Here is an 18,566-nt window from a genome sequence, read left to right as displayed (position 1 = left end):
TTTCCCAGCAATTCTATTTGGGATATATTTCTCTTTTCTGAATTGGCAGTCATTCAGCTTCTGAAGTTATTCCCAATATGAACACTGTTCAGAATATTAGCATCCTTACAAATTTTCATTATCATGCTCTCACATGCTGCCATCTTTTCATTAAATTTAACTTGTTTTATATTGATAAGGTATACAAATGATGGCAAAGTAAAAAAATCGAGTATATAGAGAGACGGGGGGGAAAGGGGTTGAGGTAATATTTATTGGACCAACTTCTGTTGGTAACAGAGACAAGCTTTTAAGCTTACCCAAGGCTCTTCTTCAGGTTTTGGAAATACAAGATGGATCAGATTGTTTAGCATAAGAAGTTAACACATTTCAAGGGACCGTTCATAGTGAAGTGACATGTTAACTCCCCTCATTGCCCCCCATGACTGAAGCAGTGGGACAAACTGGACAAATGGTCTAAAGTAAATAGGATGAAATTCAATAAGGACAAACTCAATGTACTCCACTTAGGAAGGAACAATCAGTTGCACACATACAAAATGGGAAATGACTGCCTAGGAAGGAGTACTGCGAAAAGGGATCTGGGGGATAGTGGATCGCAAGCTAAATATGAGTCAACAGTATCACACTGTTGAAAAAAAAGAAAATATCATTCTAGGATGTATTAGCAGGAGTGCTGTAAGCGAGACACAAGAAGTGTTTCAACGCTGATTAGGGCTCAACTGGAGTATTGTGTCCAGTACTGGGCACCACATTTCAGGAAAGACGTGGACAAATTGGAGAGAGTCCAGAGAAGAACAACAAAAAGGATTAAAGGTCTAGAAAACATGACCTATGAGGGAAGATTGAAAAAATTGGGTTTGTTTACTCTGGAGATGAGAAGACGGTGTGGGGACATAACATTTTTCAAATAGATAAAAGGTTGTTACAAGAATGAGGAGGTAAATTGTTCTTCTTAACCTCTGAGGATAGGACAAGAAGCAATGGGTTTAAATGGTAGCAAGTGTGGTTTAGGTTGGACATTAGGAAAAAATTCCTAACTGCCAGGGTGGTTAAGCACTAGAATAAATTGCCTAGGGAGATTGTGGAATCATAGAATTGTAGAGTTGGAAGGGACCTGCAGAGGTCATCTAGTCCAGTCCCCTGCACTCATGGCATGACTAAGTATTATCTAGACCATCCCTGACAGGTGTTTGTCTAACCTGGTCTTAAAAATCCAATTTTTAAAGTCCCTTCCAGTCCTATAATTCTATTAGACAAGCGCCTGTCAGGGATGGTCTAGATAATACTTAGTCCTGCCTTGAGTGCAGAGGACTGGACTAAGTGACCTTTTGAGGTTCCTTCCAGTCCTGTAATTCTATGGGAAATTACTGTTTTGATGGCATATGCAATTTCTAGTTCTAGGGTGGGAACCAAATATAAATAACTATTGGAATGCAATATATTTTACAATGGCAAGAATCAGACTCATCCATTTATATTTAGTATTTTTTTCAGAGTGCTGTGATAACCCATTGTAGTACTCAATATTCAAACCTCTCTGAAGTGTCACTGTCATAAACAGAAAGGAATATTTTCCCAGAAGATGGCACTCTGTGTCCAGAAATATAGTGTCGTGATTTTATGGTTTAGAAGATGGCACTTCCACCATGAATATGACTGTTTCTTCTTAAATCACAAAACTTGACTCTGCTCCTTGCTTTTTTGCCTTTAGATGCCATTGTGCTTTACAATTGATGTGAGAGGTAATACAACTGCTTTTTTTACTTGCCTCACTTTTCATCACAAATTTGAATAATTATAGATTATGCATCTTTAACATATCTTTTTTTAAAGCAAGACATATGAGAGTGAAATTACTTTGTGATTTAATTTCTACTTTTCATAAATTAGATAACTAGAAAAGCGGAGTGTTAATTTTTAGTGTGGAAGAAATTCAAGATTTTGCTAAAACATCTGAGACAAAAGTCTGTGGTAGATTAAAAGTAAGGCTCTGTGTTTGTCACGGAGGTCACGGAAGTCACAGATTCCATGACTTTCCGTGACCTGATGACTTCTGCAGCAGCCCCGTGTGGCTGGCCCAGAAGCCACCTGAGCAACTCAGGCAGCTCCTGGATCAGTCGCACTGACTGCTGCTGGGGCAGTCTCAGGACATCCCGCCCCCCCAGCAGTAAGCGTTTGGGTGGGTGGGGGCTCATGGTTTGGGATTGGAGCCGCTGTTTACCTGTGGGGGGGGAGAACTCCTCTCCCTTAACCCCACATGTAGCCAATTAGGGCTGCAGAACCGGGGCTTGGGGCAGAGCGAGGGAGCATGTGGAGCTAGGGAGCTGGGGCTGCCGCTTCCCAGGAGCTGGGTAGGGAGCCTGCCCCAAACCCCCCGCACCCGCATGCCACCTGGGCCATGACTCCCGCCCCCAGCACCTGCGCCTCCCTCTCCAGCACCCGTGGTGCTTCCTCGGGCCGCGCCTCCCTCCCAAGCATTGCGGTGCCCCCCCTGGGCCGTGACTCTCCCCCCAAGGACTCCCTCCCCTCTCCCCAGCACCAATGGTGCTTCTCCAGGGCTGTGCCCCCCTCCTCAGCACCTGCGGCACTCCCCCTAGTTTCCCCGCACAATTTTAGTCATGGAAATTTTTAGTAAAAGTCATGGACTGGTCACGGGCCTGTGAGTTTTTGTTTACTGACCTGTCCATGACTTTTACTAAAAATACCCGTGACTAAAATGTAGCCTTAATTAAAAGTAATTTATAGGAACTACAGTTGCTGGTATATGATTATTGCAACAGGTCTCTTTAGATACACTTAGTTTAGCTGAACCACTATGTTTGTAATACAGTTTCTTTTCCTGCAAGTGATCAAACAAGTAGGTGACCAGATGTCCCGATTTTATAGGGATCGTCCTGATTTTTGGGTCTTTTTCTGATATAGGCTCCTATTACCCCCACCCCCCATCTCGATTTTTCACACTTGCTATCTGGTCACCCTACAAACAAGTGACACTGATGTTTTGAATGTGAAAGAACAATGGCATTCTCATTTATGCTTCCCCAGAACTGTAGATAGGAAATCCATATTGAAAGTTGAAATGTTTATTTTTGTCTTACCTCTTTTTCACATATGAAAAGAATCTAAGCATAACCAGGGAAGATTCCCCCTTCTCACATTTGGCAACATTCAGTTTTGAATTGCAAGATCAATTGTACTCAGAAAAATTGCTGATGATGTACGTACTTAGAAAGGAAACCAAAGACTTTATTCTTTGACAGTTTATAGAGTGTACTTAAATATGCACTTTTAAATGCTGTCTTATAAAACCAATTATTTGTTATGTCTGAATTTTGACAGCTCAGTTTATCTTTATATGGTTGAAAAGCATGAATAGTTATTTAATTCAGATTGTGTTCTGATTTGATATAATTAAAGGTGCAAATAACAGAATGCCAAGTAATTTCAGGGTTTTTTTTTTTTTGCCTTTGTTTTTTTGCTCATGTAAAGTATACTTCATTTACAAGGGAACATTATAATCAGGTATTAGGCATGTGTGCTTTCTAACAAAATCAACTAGATAACCAACTAATTCGGTGTTTCATAGGTAGGTCGACTGCAAGTACTCAAATGTCTGGTCAAAATAATTGCTAACTGGAATGGGATAATTTTAACGCTTTTTATTTAGATTTTTAATTTGCTTTTAAAGACTGGTATTTGGTGAGTATTATTTTGGCTTATACATTGACCATAAGACCTATTAAAAGATAGATCTTGATGCACAAGCAACTTCACATTCTCTGCAATTAGTATGACATTCATTAGAACTAACAAGTCTGCAAAACCTCTCATTTTCTTTCATTTATGGTAAATTAGATAACTCACTTAGATAATTACAGTAGCTCTGCTAAGCATTTGAATTAATTTTGTTTGCTGAAATTCTGGATTAATTTAGAAAGGGCTCAATAAAATTCCTGACATGAATTATTTTATCTTCTATACAGAACAAAAATATAATAAGAAATCCAGATCACGTTGGAATGTGAAAAAGCCCTATAATATTTCCCTTTGTTTTATATTTTAAAAAGCAACAGCACCCTTTAATATTTAGTAATGGGTGATCAAGTCTGGTATTCTAACTCTGACATCTAACCATATTGACCCTTCACAGGTAGGAAAACGCCTGCCACCCATAACTTCCCCATCTCAGTATTTCTGACAGAGTGTATGTAATGTTTTACACAAGGGATAAAAGGAATTCTGACCTGTGCAGAAATCTATTGATGCCGTAAACCCATTTGATTTGATTACCGCCTTAGAAAGGGTGTGATGGGATCTCCAGAGTGCAATCTGGACTGTGGGACTGCTGAATCCTCTGTCCCACCAGCCTGGGATATCCCTCTCACACTGTAATGCTGTTGTCAAGCTATGATAGGCACTGCACTTACACAGACATCCACAGGCAGGGACACGTTCAACTGTTTTACCCGAATGCTCTCCCAGCCACTCATGAACCAACAATAGAGGCTCCAGCCAATTCTTCCCAGCTCCCTAGCCTTGCAACCCAGAATTTTACTGTCTTGCACTGGCCAGAAGGCTGGCCAGTATAAGTTCATTATCCAGTTCACTATTTGCTCAATGTGGAATGGACACACATTGACTAGCCTTTGTAAACTGAGCTGAGATTTCCCAAGCACTTCAACCAAAACACACTGTTTTAGGTAAAATATAAAACGGATTTATTAACTATAGAAAGATGGATTTTAAGTGACTATAAGTAGCAAGCATAGAGATCAAAGTTGGTTACTTAAAAAATAAAAATAAATTCGTTCTACAAACTAAATTGGATTTGAATCAAGCAGTGTCTCACCCTGACAGATAGTACAAGCAGGTTACAGATCCTCAATACACAGGCTGGGACTCTTTTCCAGCATGGGACCACCCTTCCGCAGTTCAAAGTCTTTGTTCTCCAGACATTCTTCCAGGTGTTGAGTTGAGGGTGGAGAGAGGCCAAGTGATGATGTCATTTCCCCTCTTTTATATTCTCTTCCAGCTTGCTGGAAAGATCTTTGCTGGGATGTGGGGATCAGGCAGTTCCCATTGGTCAAACAGTCTCTCTTGCATACGTGCTCTCTTTGAGAAGTCTCTGGGATGGGAGAGTGGATTCCCTTTAATGGTCCATCAGCACATCTGGTTGGTACTTTTTTGAAAGTTTGGCTGTGAGCATCTCTCAACCTCACAACATATTTCAGTAACGTACATAGCAATGCTTCATAACTTCACAAACAATGATAGCACATGCAATCCAACAGATCAAGACTTTTAAAATGATACCTCACAAGATATATTTTGTACAAAACATATAATAATCATATCGCCATGGTGAATATGAGGGTTCCAGGATGCGACTTTGAGGTACAGAGTGTGACAAAGTGTAATGATCAATGTACAGTAGTTGATCATAAAATTATTCAGAGGCTTTTCTTAAAAAATCCATCTAATGCCATCTGTTTGATTTTCTATGTTAGTGAATTGTATAGGCTGACTACAGATTATGGGCCAGATCCCCAGCTGGTGTGAATATATGTAGCTATATTGAAGTCAATGAAACTATGGCACTGTAGATCAGTTTAGGATTGGATCCTATGTTTTGGATTGTATTTTCATATAGTAATTGTGGATGATTCAAAAATTCACTTTAATACCTTCAAAAAATCAGATATTAAAGAAGATTAACATAAAACACGTATAATAAAATATGCACTAGATAATGCTATCGGTTAAAGCAAAATTTCAAACAAAATAGAGAGGACTTCAAAGGTAACTTTGTTCCAGATTTTTCTTCCTATGTCAGAGTGGCAAACTACTCAGTATGACATCAACCTTTTCTGAGTGGAATAATTTCATTTTGTTTTTCAGGACAAACATGTTCTGACAGTGGTGATGATAGACAAGATGTTGGAAAAGCTAAAGAAGTGCAATGAATTGCTGGAACTAATTCTTAAGGGACTTAATGAATACTTAGAAAAGAAGCGCCTTTACTTCCCCAGATTTTTTTTCTTATCTAACGATGAACTCCTTGAGATCCTTTCAGAGACCAAAGATCCTACACGGTACAGTAATATTTGATATATGTGTGAGGCTCCTAATACATGCATCTTAAGAGTAGTTTAGAGTGATCCTGTAGCTGCTCCATTCATAGAACTCTCATTTTATTCATTGAGACTTATGCATCTGAAGTAACTACAAGAACAGGCCTTGAGTTATCAAGGAAGTATCCAAACCAAAAGTGATTACTTTTAAAATATGTATTAATTAAATTCAATATGTTTTGCCAAACTGTTCATCCTGGTTGCACACTAGAGAAATTTAGTAAAGTGAGAGTCAAGGTAGAGACTGAAAGCTAAGTTAGAAAAAAAGCATCGCATTCCTGCTATTACCTATGGAGGACTGAGCTTGATGTAGAGACTGGGAGACCTCTGATGACACTAAGCATTGGAGTTTTGGGTACAGTTCACCCCAATGCAAAGGTCTGCAAATGCCCTCTGCACATCTTAAACTGTATGTTAATAATGGATTTCATACTTTGTAGGATTACTGCCTCATTCATGGCAAGATTGTGAAACTCTCACTTATACTAAACAATATCTTACCCCACAAGTAGTTCCACTGAAGCAAATGAAAATACTTGTTAAGTAAGGTGATATTCAGTTGTGGGTAGAGCATTGGAGTTTCTCACGCAGTGTACAGTGAATGCACCAGAAGACTGTTCACTGAACAGTGAGGATAAAAATGAAGGTTGAACAACTGACTCATTCACTCAGAAATGTACATACTGTGCAATGAATGAGACAGGGGACTTTGTGGGAACAAAAAATAAAGAAAGAAATATCCTATCATGTAATGAAAGACTTTATTGTAATTTATATGCACAAGGAGCAGAATTAAGGTTGCATTTAATCACTTCACTTGCAACTTGTTTGATCGCTTCACTTGCAGTGTTGTTTTAATGTAACTATTTGCTTGGAATGTATAACTCAAAAACGGTTTTAGATTATATAGGAAGATCAACACTTACACCAGTTGTGCCTGAGCCTTAACAATGTTTAAATTGCTGAGGACCTGAACAATGTTAAAAAAATGTAAATTGTTCTTTAAAAACATTGTATGTGTGTGTGTAAATCTTTGAACATTAGCAGGTTAAAAATGTTTTTCTAAAGTAAATTCCTCAAAAATACCTTTAAGAAGCACATTCCTTTTTTCTTTTATAGTATTGATGGAAAATAGTTTGGCTGAGTTTTAAAGTAAAGTTTGGTTATTTATGTAGTCTTAAATTCTGTATGTTTTGTTTTGTTTTCTGCAGGGTCAACCCTCACTTGAAAAAGTGTTTTGAAGGAATTGCAAGTGTTGAGTTTACTGAAGTTTTAGACATTACACATATTAAGAGTAGTGAAGGAGAGGTTGTGGAACTCATAGACACAATCTCAACATCTAAAGCTAGAGGTCAAGTTGAAAAGTGGCTCGTTGAGTTGGAGGCAGCTATGATAAATTCTATCCACAAGGTAATAAAATATATTCTGTTTTATTCTGTGTACAATAAAACATGACAATGCAGTCTGTACCATTCCTGATACATTCCTGATGGAACAATCAAGCAAAGTAATCCAGTGTAGAAATACCATAGTGTGTCACATGTAGTACAAAATTCTTATATTCACTTGGCCGCGATTCATGAAAGCAGTTAGGAGTGTGCTTTGAAGTCAGTGAGACTTAGCCATATTCTTACAGTTAAACACGTACTTAATTGCTTTGCTGAAATGGGGCATTTAAGCGCAACATGGAGGCAATTTTGTTTTGACCTGGTCTGGTGGTTCTACTGGGAGTGCTCTGAAATACTGGTATGACATTTTCTGTCTCTAATTCCCAGACCTATAGATGCTAAGGGTATGTCCACATTGCAGTTAGACACCCGGGCCTGGCCCATGCCAGCTGAGGCAGGTTTGCAGGGCTCGGGCTCAGGGTTGTTTAATTGCAATTTATGCATTTGTGCTTGGGCTCTCAGAGCTCCAGCCCGACCCCAGTGATTAGTAAGCCACTTAGGATAGTTTGTACAACTTGTATTGGATAAAGATATTGTAAGTTATTAGCAGATTTTTTTTGAGCCTTAATTGTATGTATTGCTGTTTCTTTCCTCCATACTTAATACTTCAGTGTCTGAATCTAGTTATTGAGAAACCAGTCTCTCCAACAGTTAAAAATGCAGAGCAAAATGCTTTTTGATTCATTCCGAGACATCCAAAGCTTTAAAATAATGCAAACCCAGATTTTGAATGAAGAATTTCCATTCTGTTGTTTTGCTTTTTCACATAAGAGGTGGAGAGGAAAGGTGGTCTTTTGGTTAAGATGCTAGACTGGAAATCAGGAGATTCAGGTTCAGTTAATTTCCTGTGTGACTTTGGTCATACGAGTCTTTCTGCATCTCAGTTTCATCTGTAAAATGGTGATGATACATGATGGGACCTTGTGAAGGATTTGTCAGATTAGATCAAATCATTGGTCCTTTTTGGTCTGGTATTATAAGAACATAAGAACGACCATACTGGGTCCATCTAGCCCATTATCCTGTCTTCCAACAGTGGCCAGTGCCAGATGCTTCAGAGAGAATGAACAGAACTGGACAGTTATCAAGGAATCAGTCCCCTCTCATCCAGTCCCAGCTTCTGGCAGTGAAAGGTTTAGGGACACCCAGAGCGAGGGGTTGCACCCCGACCATTTTGGCTAATAGCCACTGATGGATTTATCCTCCATGAACTTATCTAAGTCTTTTTTTGAACCCAGTTATATTTTTGGCCTTTGCAACATCCCCTGGCAACAAGTTCCACAGACTGACTATGCGTTGTGTGAAGAAGTACTTCCTTATGTTTGTGTTAAACCTGTTGCCTATAATTTCATTGGGTGACCCCCTGGTGTTGTGCCTCTGGCAGTATCCAGTGCTTGATACTTCAGTGGAAGGCAAGATGAAACTTGCAAGTTGTTAGTACACATAGCAAAGGGAGGTGAGGATTCCTTTTTTTAATATTCCATGTAAATAGGTCTTTCCTTAATTCATTCTAAATTTACTATCTTTTAATTTTATTGAGTGTTCCTTGTTCTTGAAGTAGGTCTGACTGAATCCCAATGAAGATTAAATCAGTGATCCCCAAACTTTTTCCATCGCACCCTCCCTTACCTGTAACGAACCTGTCCGCGCCTCCTCCCCTGGGAGCAGCGGCTGTGAGAGAGGCTGGTGCTGCAATCAGGAGCTTGAAGCAGAACCAGAGTTGGGAGCCGGGCCCTTGGTCGGGGCTGGGCCGAGGCAGGGGCCAGGCGCTGGGGCTGCAACTGGGCTGTGGCCAGGAGTGGACCTGGGAGCTGAGGCAGGGGCTAGACTGAGGCCAGTGCCCAAGCTCGGGCTGGGGTTGTGGCTGGAGCGAGCTGGGGGCAGAGCAGGGCTGGATGGTGCTCCCTCCCTGTGCCCAATGGGGGCTGGCCCGGGCCCAGTGGTGAGCTGGAGCCGTTTCGCACCGGTTCGCAAGAACTGGTTGCTAAATTTAGAAGCTGGTGTAGAACCGGTTCCTAAAGGGGTGGGCGGTTGGGCAAACTCCAGTCCGCGGGCTACCCCAGGACTCTGGGGGCTATTTAAAGGGCTCGGGCCTCCCCTGCTTCTACTGCCCTGGCCCTTTAAATAGCCGCCGGAGCCCTGGAATAGTGGCCATCAGTTTTACTCTTCTTTTTTCCAGGCTAGATAATCCTGGTATTTGCAATCTCTCATCATATGCAAATCCTGTCACACCTCTAGCCATTTTTGTTGCCTTTCTCTGGATCTTATCAATTTTTGCTATATCTTTCTTAATGTGAGGTGTTTAAAATTTCACATTGTATTCCAGGGTGCAGTCTTATTGATTGCTACAGAGTAGTTTCACTTTATCCTGGTGTTCTGAAACAGATACAATTAAAAATAGTTTTAATGTATATTAATATAGAGAATGTATTACTCTCGGATTAAATGAAAAATGCTAGACATATTCTGTTGCAGATCAAAAAACTATATACATGTATGAATGCAATACATTCATTTTTTATGGCGAGAGATTCCTCCTCGGAGGGTCATAAGTTTATCTTCTGCTTTTAGTGCTAAATGATACATTTGGATCTCAGGATTGTGTAAAAGAAGCTTGACAGTTCCCTATTTATTCTTGGCCAGATTCTTCCCCAAAATTGAGCAGCATTGATAGGGAAGCAGACTTTCAGCCTTGATCTCTCCTTCCCAATGGAGCAGGGGAAATCACTCACCTTGTGGCACAACCCTGCCTACAACAGACCTCTATGGAGAGTCCTCAGCTGGGTCAGGAATCTGCAGTGGAAAGAATGAGGCTGGAAGTGTGGACATAGTCCATAACCCCTGGAGAATCTAGTGTAAAGTCAAGGCAGCTGGTTCTATTAACTTTTCACAGCTCTCCCTCTGGCCTAGGAATCTTCCTTTTGAAGGGTGTTCCAGAGGCAACGCGAGCTAAGGATTCCTTGGCAGCACAACTCTAATGGATCCCTGCTGTATGAGCAACGTAGGGCGGGTAGGGAAGGTTATAGAATCAGTACAAAAGCCCAGAGGATAAGTGTGGATGAACCTAGCAACCTGTGGATTTCTGAGATTCACAGGATTTGGCTGCAAAACTTCTTCCCAATCTGCAAGATTGCACCTCCACCCAAAATGGAACACTTAAAGAAAAATTCCACAAGAAGGAACCTTGCAAAGTTTTCTTCTCCCAGATCCCTAACATATGGATATGCATAAGGAGTCAATTACTTCAGTGTACTTTGTGGAAGTTTGTATACATTGTTTTTTGTGATTTTGTTATTGACTTCTCCATTTCTGTAGATGATATACGAGTAACTATTCTATAAGATGAAAACCTGCTTTGAATGGCTGCACCCCACTTGAGTGATCTTGGAAAATATATAATGTAGATCAGAATATCTTAACAAACCTCATCATTTTCTCAGTGGAAGAACATTGAGTGTGCTGTCTCCTCAAATAATAGACTATTCTATCTTTTGATTATGTGCATGTGTACATCTGGGCACAGGATCAATTCCTAATTTGGGAGCTTATTATTGTTTTTTAAACAATTCTGTTCACTTCTAATTCACAAAAATTTTCAGTTTTGGGTGCAGTATAGGCTTATTACGATGGACACATCTGTGTTCCCAACTTTTCTCTGTTACAGTCAGCATTCACATGAGAGAGTAAGAACTGCAGAAGATTTAGGATAAAATTAGTAATTCTCACACTGACTTTTCATTGTATAATTTAAATATAGTCATCTCAGAATTCCATCTAGCCAGTCTTTTGCTTTATATTATTTTGAAATTTTCTTTGGTATCAACACACAATTTTTTGAAGCAAACTTAAAGCTGAAAGTTTCAGGTCAGTTTTTCACTTAGATTTAAATCTGTTTGTGGCTTGTTGAGGTTCTTTGAATGTAATGCTTGGTTTTTACATTGACTTGAGTTCATATTATTTAGATGAGCTAAATGTTAAGCTTGTCAAATCTATGGGCCAAATTCTGCCATTGGTTATGTGTTTAGTTTCTATTGATGTCACTGGGACTTACAACTACAAAACTAATAACAGACTTTAGCTCAAATGTTTCATTTAACATTGCATTTTCTCTAGATCACTTGCAGAATGCTAAAAAATGTAAAGATTTAATCAGTAAATGGCCTCAACTTTGCTTGTAAGTTTTGTTGATGGGAGGAAAAAGCTATTGGCCTTGACTGTGATCTCCAGTGCAGCTACATTGATTTCAGTTGGATGACTCTTGTGTAAATTAGAGGAGAATCAGGACCATTATTCCATTATTAGAAAAGAAGCTGACAGAGATAAGTCCAAATGAACCTCAACTTTGAACTTCTTCATTCTTTAGAATCGGGTTTGGGATTAAAATGTCCAGGCACAACTACCCCTTCAATTTTAGTTCTGTGTTGGATCTAAAATTGGAGCCTACCTAAACTTATTCAAGATCCGAACACTGTCTGTTTGTTTCAACTCTACACTATGTTTCCTCTCCCCACCCCCCATGACTAGGTGATTGCTGATGCAATTGAAGCCTATCCAAGAACTCTACGTATTAACTGGGTGAGGGAGTGGCCTGGACAGACAGTTCTTTGTGTATCCCAGATTTTCTGGACTTCGGAGGTACAAAAATCTATTAGGAATGGCCAACAGGTAAACATTTGTTAAAGCTTATAAGAACAATTTAAGTTACTCTCACATAAAACTGGAGTAATACAGTGGTGAATTGGGCCCATGTTGTATAAACCAGTTGAGTTCAGAAATATTTGGATAAATATCTATTTGGGATGTAATTATTATGTTTTTGAATATCCACTTGAAAGGTGTACCTGAATTTTTACCCTGGGAGAATATGAAGGAAATATTTCTTCTCTACGATATGTAATGATGCTTTAGAACTATATTAGAATGGAGATTCTTCAACAACTGAACATATATCTCAGTGACATGTAGATGCCAGATATGTGTCATCAATAGCTATTAGCCAAGATGATCAGGGACGCAATCCCATGCTCAGGGTGACCCTAAATCTCTGATTACCAAAAGCTGGGGGGTGGAAGACAGGGATAGATCACTCCAAAATTGCCTGATACTGTACACTCCCCCTGAAGCTCTGGTACAGGACACTGTCAGTGGCAGGATACTGGGCAAGATGGACTATGGTCTAACCCAGTATGGCAGCTCTCATGTTCTTTATGTTCTAGATTCTCAGGCGGTTTCTGTTGGCATAGCCTTATGATCTGGCACTACTTGTCTCTGACTTAAAGTGTTTAGTACTTGTTCAAACTACGAGGTTGGACCAGCAAAGTGGATCTGATCTACCCTCAACTTTGGGAAAGTTTGGATCAGAACTTGTGACCTGGGTCCGTCAATGCGGGGAAGGTTGCTTCTCTCCTCATATATCACTAGTGGGTTAAAGAATTGGAATTCTGTGGAATTCAGAGGTGGTCTAATGTTTTTGAAGGCTCCAGAACAAAATCCCAACCTTCAGCTCAGGTCACCAGATTTTCTGACTCCAGCGATGGAACAGGTTGGTGGCTCAATTTCTCCCAACCATTTTGATTTATAACTTTAATTTTTATTGATTTTTGTGCAATGACAACTTATTATCTTTCTTTCTCTTGCTTCCCTCCTGAATTGGGTATTTGGCAGGTTTCAACCACCTGGGTCCACCACTATAGTGTCTTGTCTCCAGAATCCCTTGCTCCACTCAGTCATGGCAGACCACCCTGGCTTAATCAGAGCTTCAATGATCTAATAAAAATAAGAGTCTTACAAAAAGTGGAAAGTAGGCCAAATTACAAAATTATAAACAAATAACACAAGTATGTAGAGACAAAATTAGAAAGGCCAAGGCACAAAATGAGATCAAACTAGCTAGAGACATAACGGCTAACAAGAAAATATTCTACAAATACATTAGAAGCAAGAGGAAGACCAAGGACAGGTAGGCCTGTTACTCAATGAGGGTGGAAAAATAATAACAGAAAATGTGGAAATGACAGAGGTGCTTAATGACTTATTGATTGCGGTTTTCACCAAGAAGGTTGGTGGTGATTGGACGTTTAACATAGTGAATGCCAATGAAAATGAGGTAGGATCAGAGGCTAAAATAGGGAAGGAACAAGTTAAAAATTACTCAGGCAAGTTAGATGTCTTCAAGTCACCAGGGCCTGATGAAATGCATCCTAGAATACTCAAGCAGCTGACTGAGGATATATCAGAGCCCATTAGCGATTATCTTTGAAAAGTCATGGAAGACGGGAGAGATTCCAGAAAACTGGAAAAGGGCAAATATAGTGCCAATCTATAAAAGGGGAAATAAGGACAACCAGGGGAATTACAGACCAGTCAGTTTAACTTCTGTACCCGGAAAGATAATAGAGCAAATAATTAAGCAATCAGTTTGCAAATATCTAGAAGATAATAAGGTGATAAGTAATAGTCAGTGTGGATTTGTCAAGAACAAATCATGTCAAACCAACCTGATAGGTTTCTTTGACAGGGTAACAAGCGTTGTGGATGGGGGGGAAACAGTAGATGTGGTATGTCTTAACTTTAGTAAAGCTTTTGATACTGTCTCGCATGACCTTCTCATAAACAAACTAGGGAAATGCAACCTAGATGGAGCTATTATAAGGTGGATGCATAATTGGTTGGAAAACCGGTCCTAGCGAGTAGTTATCAGTGGTTCACAGTCAGGCTGGAAGGACATAATGAGGGGGGTCCCGCAGGGATCAGTTCTGGGTCCAGTTCTGTTCAATATCTTCATCAATGATTTAGATAATGGCATAGAGAGTACACTTATAAAGTTTGCAGATGATACCAAGCTGGGAGGGGATGCAAGAGCTTTGGGGAGGATAGGATTAAAATTCAAAATGATCTGGACAAACTGGAGAAATGATCTGAAGTAAATAGGATGAAGTTCAATAAAGACAAACTCAAAGTACTCCACTTAGGAAGGAACAATTAGTTGCACACACACAAAATGGGAAATGACTGCCTAGGAAGGAGTGCTGCGGAAAGGGATCTGGGGGTCACAGTGGACCACAAGCTAGATATGAATCAACAGTATAACACTGTTGCAAAAAAAGTGAACATCATTCTGGAAAGTGTTAGCAGGAGTGTTGTAAGAAAGACACTAGAAGTAATTTTTCTGCTCTACTCCGTGCTGATTAGGTCTCAACTGGACAATTGTATTCAGTTCTGGGTGCCACATTTCAGTAAAAATGTGGACAAATTGGAAAAAGTCCAGAGAAGAACAACAAAAATAATTAAAGGTCTAGAAAACATGACCTATGAGGGAAGATTGAAAAAATTGGGGTTGTTCAGTCTGGAAAAGAGAAGACTGAGATGGGACATGATAACAGTTTTCAAATACATAAAAGGTTGTTATGAGGAGGAGAGAGAAAAATTGTTCTTCTTAACCTCTGAGGACAAGAAGCAATGGGCTTAAATTTCAGCAAGGGAGGTTTAGGTTGGACATTAGGAAAAACTTCCTAACTGCCAGGGTGGTTAAGCACTGCAATAAATTGTGTAGGGAGGTTGTGGAATCTCCATTATTGGAGATTTTTAAGAGTAGGTTAGACACCTGTCAGAGATGATCTAGTTAATACTTAGTCCTGCCATCAGTGCATGGGACTGGACTAGATGACCTCTTGAGGTCCCTTCCAGTCCTATGATTCTATCCTACAAACACTGGGCTAAAGTTAAGCAGTATTCCCTATATGAGGCAGCACTTACAGGCCCTAAAGAGGGCAAATTACATCCTATTTGTTCACAACTAACTGACCTTAGCACTGCCAGAACATGAGCTCTGAGTTTGGCCAGAGCCACGACTCTTGTGCAGAAAAGCCCAATCAAGAGAGACTGAACATTTCAGGAGAGAATTCTGAAGATAAGCATGACTCTATCCAGACAGCTCAGGGGATAAGTCCTGCAATAGACCTAGTCTGGAGTGATAAAACCCCCTGAAAGGATCCAAAAGTCACTCCTGTGAAGTCCTAACTCAGGTTGCTGTGTTATAGGAATTATTCCTATTATTCTGGCTTTCAGTGCACGGACCCTTTCTTTGCCTGGGAAAGAAGTTCAGATTCTGAAAGGTGGGAAAGGGTCCACTTTTCCACTCCTCCCCTGAGCCACAGGCTGGCTCCATCTTAAAGCATAAGGAACACTTTCAGGCACTCTGTGACCTGGATAGATGCATATGAAGATTCCACTACCCAGAAAGCTGCACTGTTGTGGGATTACAGAACTGTAGAAGAGAAATAATTTCCTGTGTTCAAAATGACTGGAGATGTACTGAGTCAAGCCTTGAGTGGTTGCATTGAAAGCAGCATAGCATTCCTTTGAGGAATTCCACCAAGATTTCAACAATTTCTACCACACCATCCACCTCAGCCTGGACCAGTCCACATAAGAGGTCCACTTCCTAGACACTACAATGCTAATAAGCGAAGGTCACATAAACACCACCCTAACCAGAAATCTACTGACCGCTATACTTACCTACATGCCTCCAGCTTTCATCCAGACCACATCACACGATCCATTGTCTACAGCCAAGCTCTAAGAAACAACCGCATTTGCTCTAATCCCTCAGACAGAGACAAATACCTACAGGATCTCTATCAAGCATTCTTAAAACTACAATACCGACCTAGTGAAGTGAAGAAACAGATTGGTACCCAGAAGTCACCTACTACAAGACAGGCCCAACAAAGAAAGTAACAGAACGCCACTAGCCATCACATACAGTCCCCAACTAAAACCTCTCCAGCGCATCATCAAGGATCTACAACCTAGCCCGAAGGACGATCCCTCACTCTCACAGACGTTGGGAAACAGGCCAGTCCTTGCTTACAGACAGCCCCACAACCTGAAGCAAATACTCACCAGCAACTACACACCACACAACAAAAACACCAACCCAGGAACCAAATCCTGCAACAAACCCCGGTGCCAACTCTGTCCAAATACCTACAGGATCATAGGACCTAACCACATCAGCCACACCATCAGGGGTTCGTTCACCTGCACATCTGCCAATGTAATATATGCCATCATGTGCTAGCAATGCCCCTCTGCCATGTACATTGGTTGAACCGGACAGTCTCTACGCAAAAGAATAAATGGACACAACTGTGACATCAGGACTCATAACATTCAAAAACCAGTAAGAGAACACTTCAGTCTCTCTGGACAATCAGTAACAGACCTAAAAGTGGCAATTCTTCAACCAAAAAACTTCAAAAACAGACTCCAATGTGAAACTGCAGAACTGGAATTAATTTGCAAACTGGACACCATCAGATTAGGGCTGAATAAAGACTGGGAGTGGTTGGGTCATTACAAAACCTAAACTTAATTTCCCTAATACTAATTTCCCCTTACTGTTACTCACACCTTCTTGTCAATTGTCTGAAATGGGCCACTCTCATTACCACTTCAAAAGTTATTTTTCCTCCCTTGGTATCCTGCTATTAATTGAATTGTCTCATTAGACTGACCTTACACTTGGTAAGGCAACTCCCATCCTTTCATGTATTTATACTTGCTCCTGTATTTTCCACCCCATGCATCTGATGAAGTGGGTTCTAGCACACAAAAGCTTATGCCCAAATAAATGTTTTAGTCTCTAAGGTGCCACAAGGACTCCTTGTTGTTTTTACTACTACCAAGGGAATCAAATTAGAAACTATTGCTGTCACAGAGTGAAACATCTGGAGCAGGAGTATCCAATGGAACCTAGATAAAATTTCCTCCAAATGAAAACATTCTCAGCATGACAAAGGGAAAAATATAATTTGTATACGAGAGCTAACAATTCCTGTATAAGCTCCTTAATTCCGATCCACCCTCCACACCCAGAATCTTCAGATATGGCTGGTAGTAGTCACAGCAAGACACAGGTCACAAGCTGTGCACCTAGACAACATGCCAATCAGTGTCCTGTCCAGAGAAACAGACCATTCATAACTAGCCAGGATTCATAATCACAAGTTCAAAATCAAAATGATCTTGTGAACCCAATGCAGAGCATTGGTTGCCCAGAGGTCAAACCAGGCATGGCTCTGGCCATAATTTTACTATCATGGTAAAATTTCGTAAAGTTCCAAAACCTCATTTCATCAGTCATTTCATGAGAGTGGTCATCCAGAGCTAATGATCTGTAATGGGTGGATTGCTGATGCTACGTATCAGCGTTATTCTCTGGGTGGGTTTCTCAAAAATGCTTCTACAAAAATTCCATTTGAGAACATGGAATCACGCTCAATGCAATGCAAGATTAAAAGTCATTTTTAGATCACATCCGAATGCCCCTTTGTAGACAGGTAAGTAGAAACATGCTGAAAGCCAACCATATTTGCCAGCTCACTATGGAAGCAAGCCTTGCAGGATGGGAAGCATACTTGGAAGACAAATGTCAAAAATCTCAATGTCAAAAATACTTTATTTCACTTTGACAGCTATATCACTGGTGTGTCTGAACAGAACAAAACAAAACAAAAAGCCAACCCCTAAACGTGGCCATATGAGATTGGACTTTGATCCTTTGAGTTCAATCTCCTGTCTAGGACAGGGGACAGTACCAGCTGCATCAGAAGAAGATGCCAGAAACCACATAGTGGGCAATTATGTTGCTCACTTTGGATTTACTAGACAGCAAAGGAACCTATATTGCACCTGCAGAAAAGATCAGACCTCTTCAAGGAGGGGACTCCTTCATCTGGACCAGGAACACCTACAGTTAACAGCATCAGTAGAGATGTGTAGTTCAGCCGGGATTCTCCATTAGCCTCTGATACATTTTGGTATCTAGAGAGACCTCAATCAGTAAATTAATTGATCTATTCAAATTAATGTTGACTGTGCCTAGTCAAATTAATGTTTCTGGTGGGAGGAAGATAGAAAACTCTCTGGGGCAAGGACTAACTCTTTATGCCGAGAACAATGGGGCCTTCACCCTTGG

General features: G+C 40.4%; 1 protein-coding gene across 1 annotated transcript in view; it reads left to right on the top strand.

Annotated features, from left to right (window-relative positions):
- The window catches only part of DNAH7 (dynein axonemal heavy chain 7), a 227,691-nt gene that overhangs the window by 64,708 nt on the left and 144,417 nt on the right, over window positions 1-18,566 (top strand). Inside the window, exons 19-21 of the mRNA XM_034786290.1 lie at window positions 5,902-6,095; window positions 7,346-7,544; window positions 12,107-12,247. Of these exons, the coding sequence (XP_034642181.1) occupies window positions 5,902-6,095; window positions 7,346-7,544; window positions 12,107-12,247 (534 nt within the window). The remainder of the gene's footprint in view (window positions 1-5,901; window positions 6,096-7,345; window positions 7,545-12,106; window positions 12,248-18,566) is intronic.

This window comes from Trachemys scripta, chromosome 11, assembly GCF_013100865.1.
Source record: "Trachemys scripta elegans isolate TJP31775 chromosome 11, CAS_Tse_1.0, whole genome shotgun sequence".
Taxonomy (NCBI): domain Eukaryota; kingdom Metazoa; phylum Chordata; order Testudines; family Emydidae; genus Trachemys; species Trachemys scripta.
This window is presented reverse-complemented; position numbering and strand designations above follow the sequence as displayed.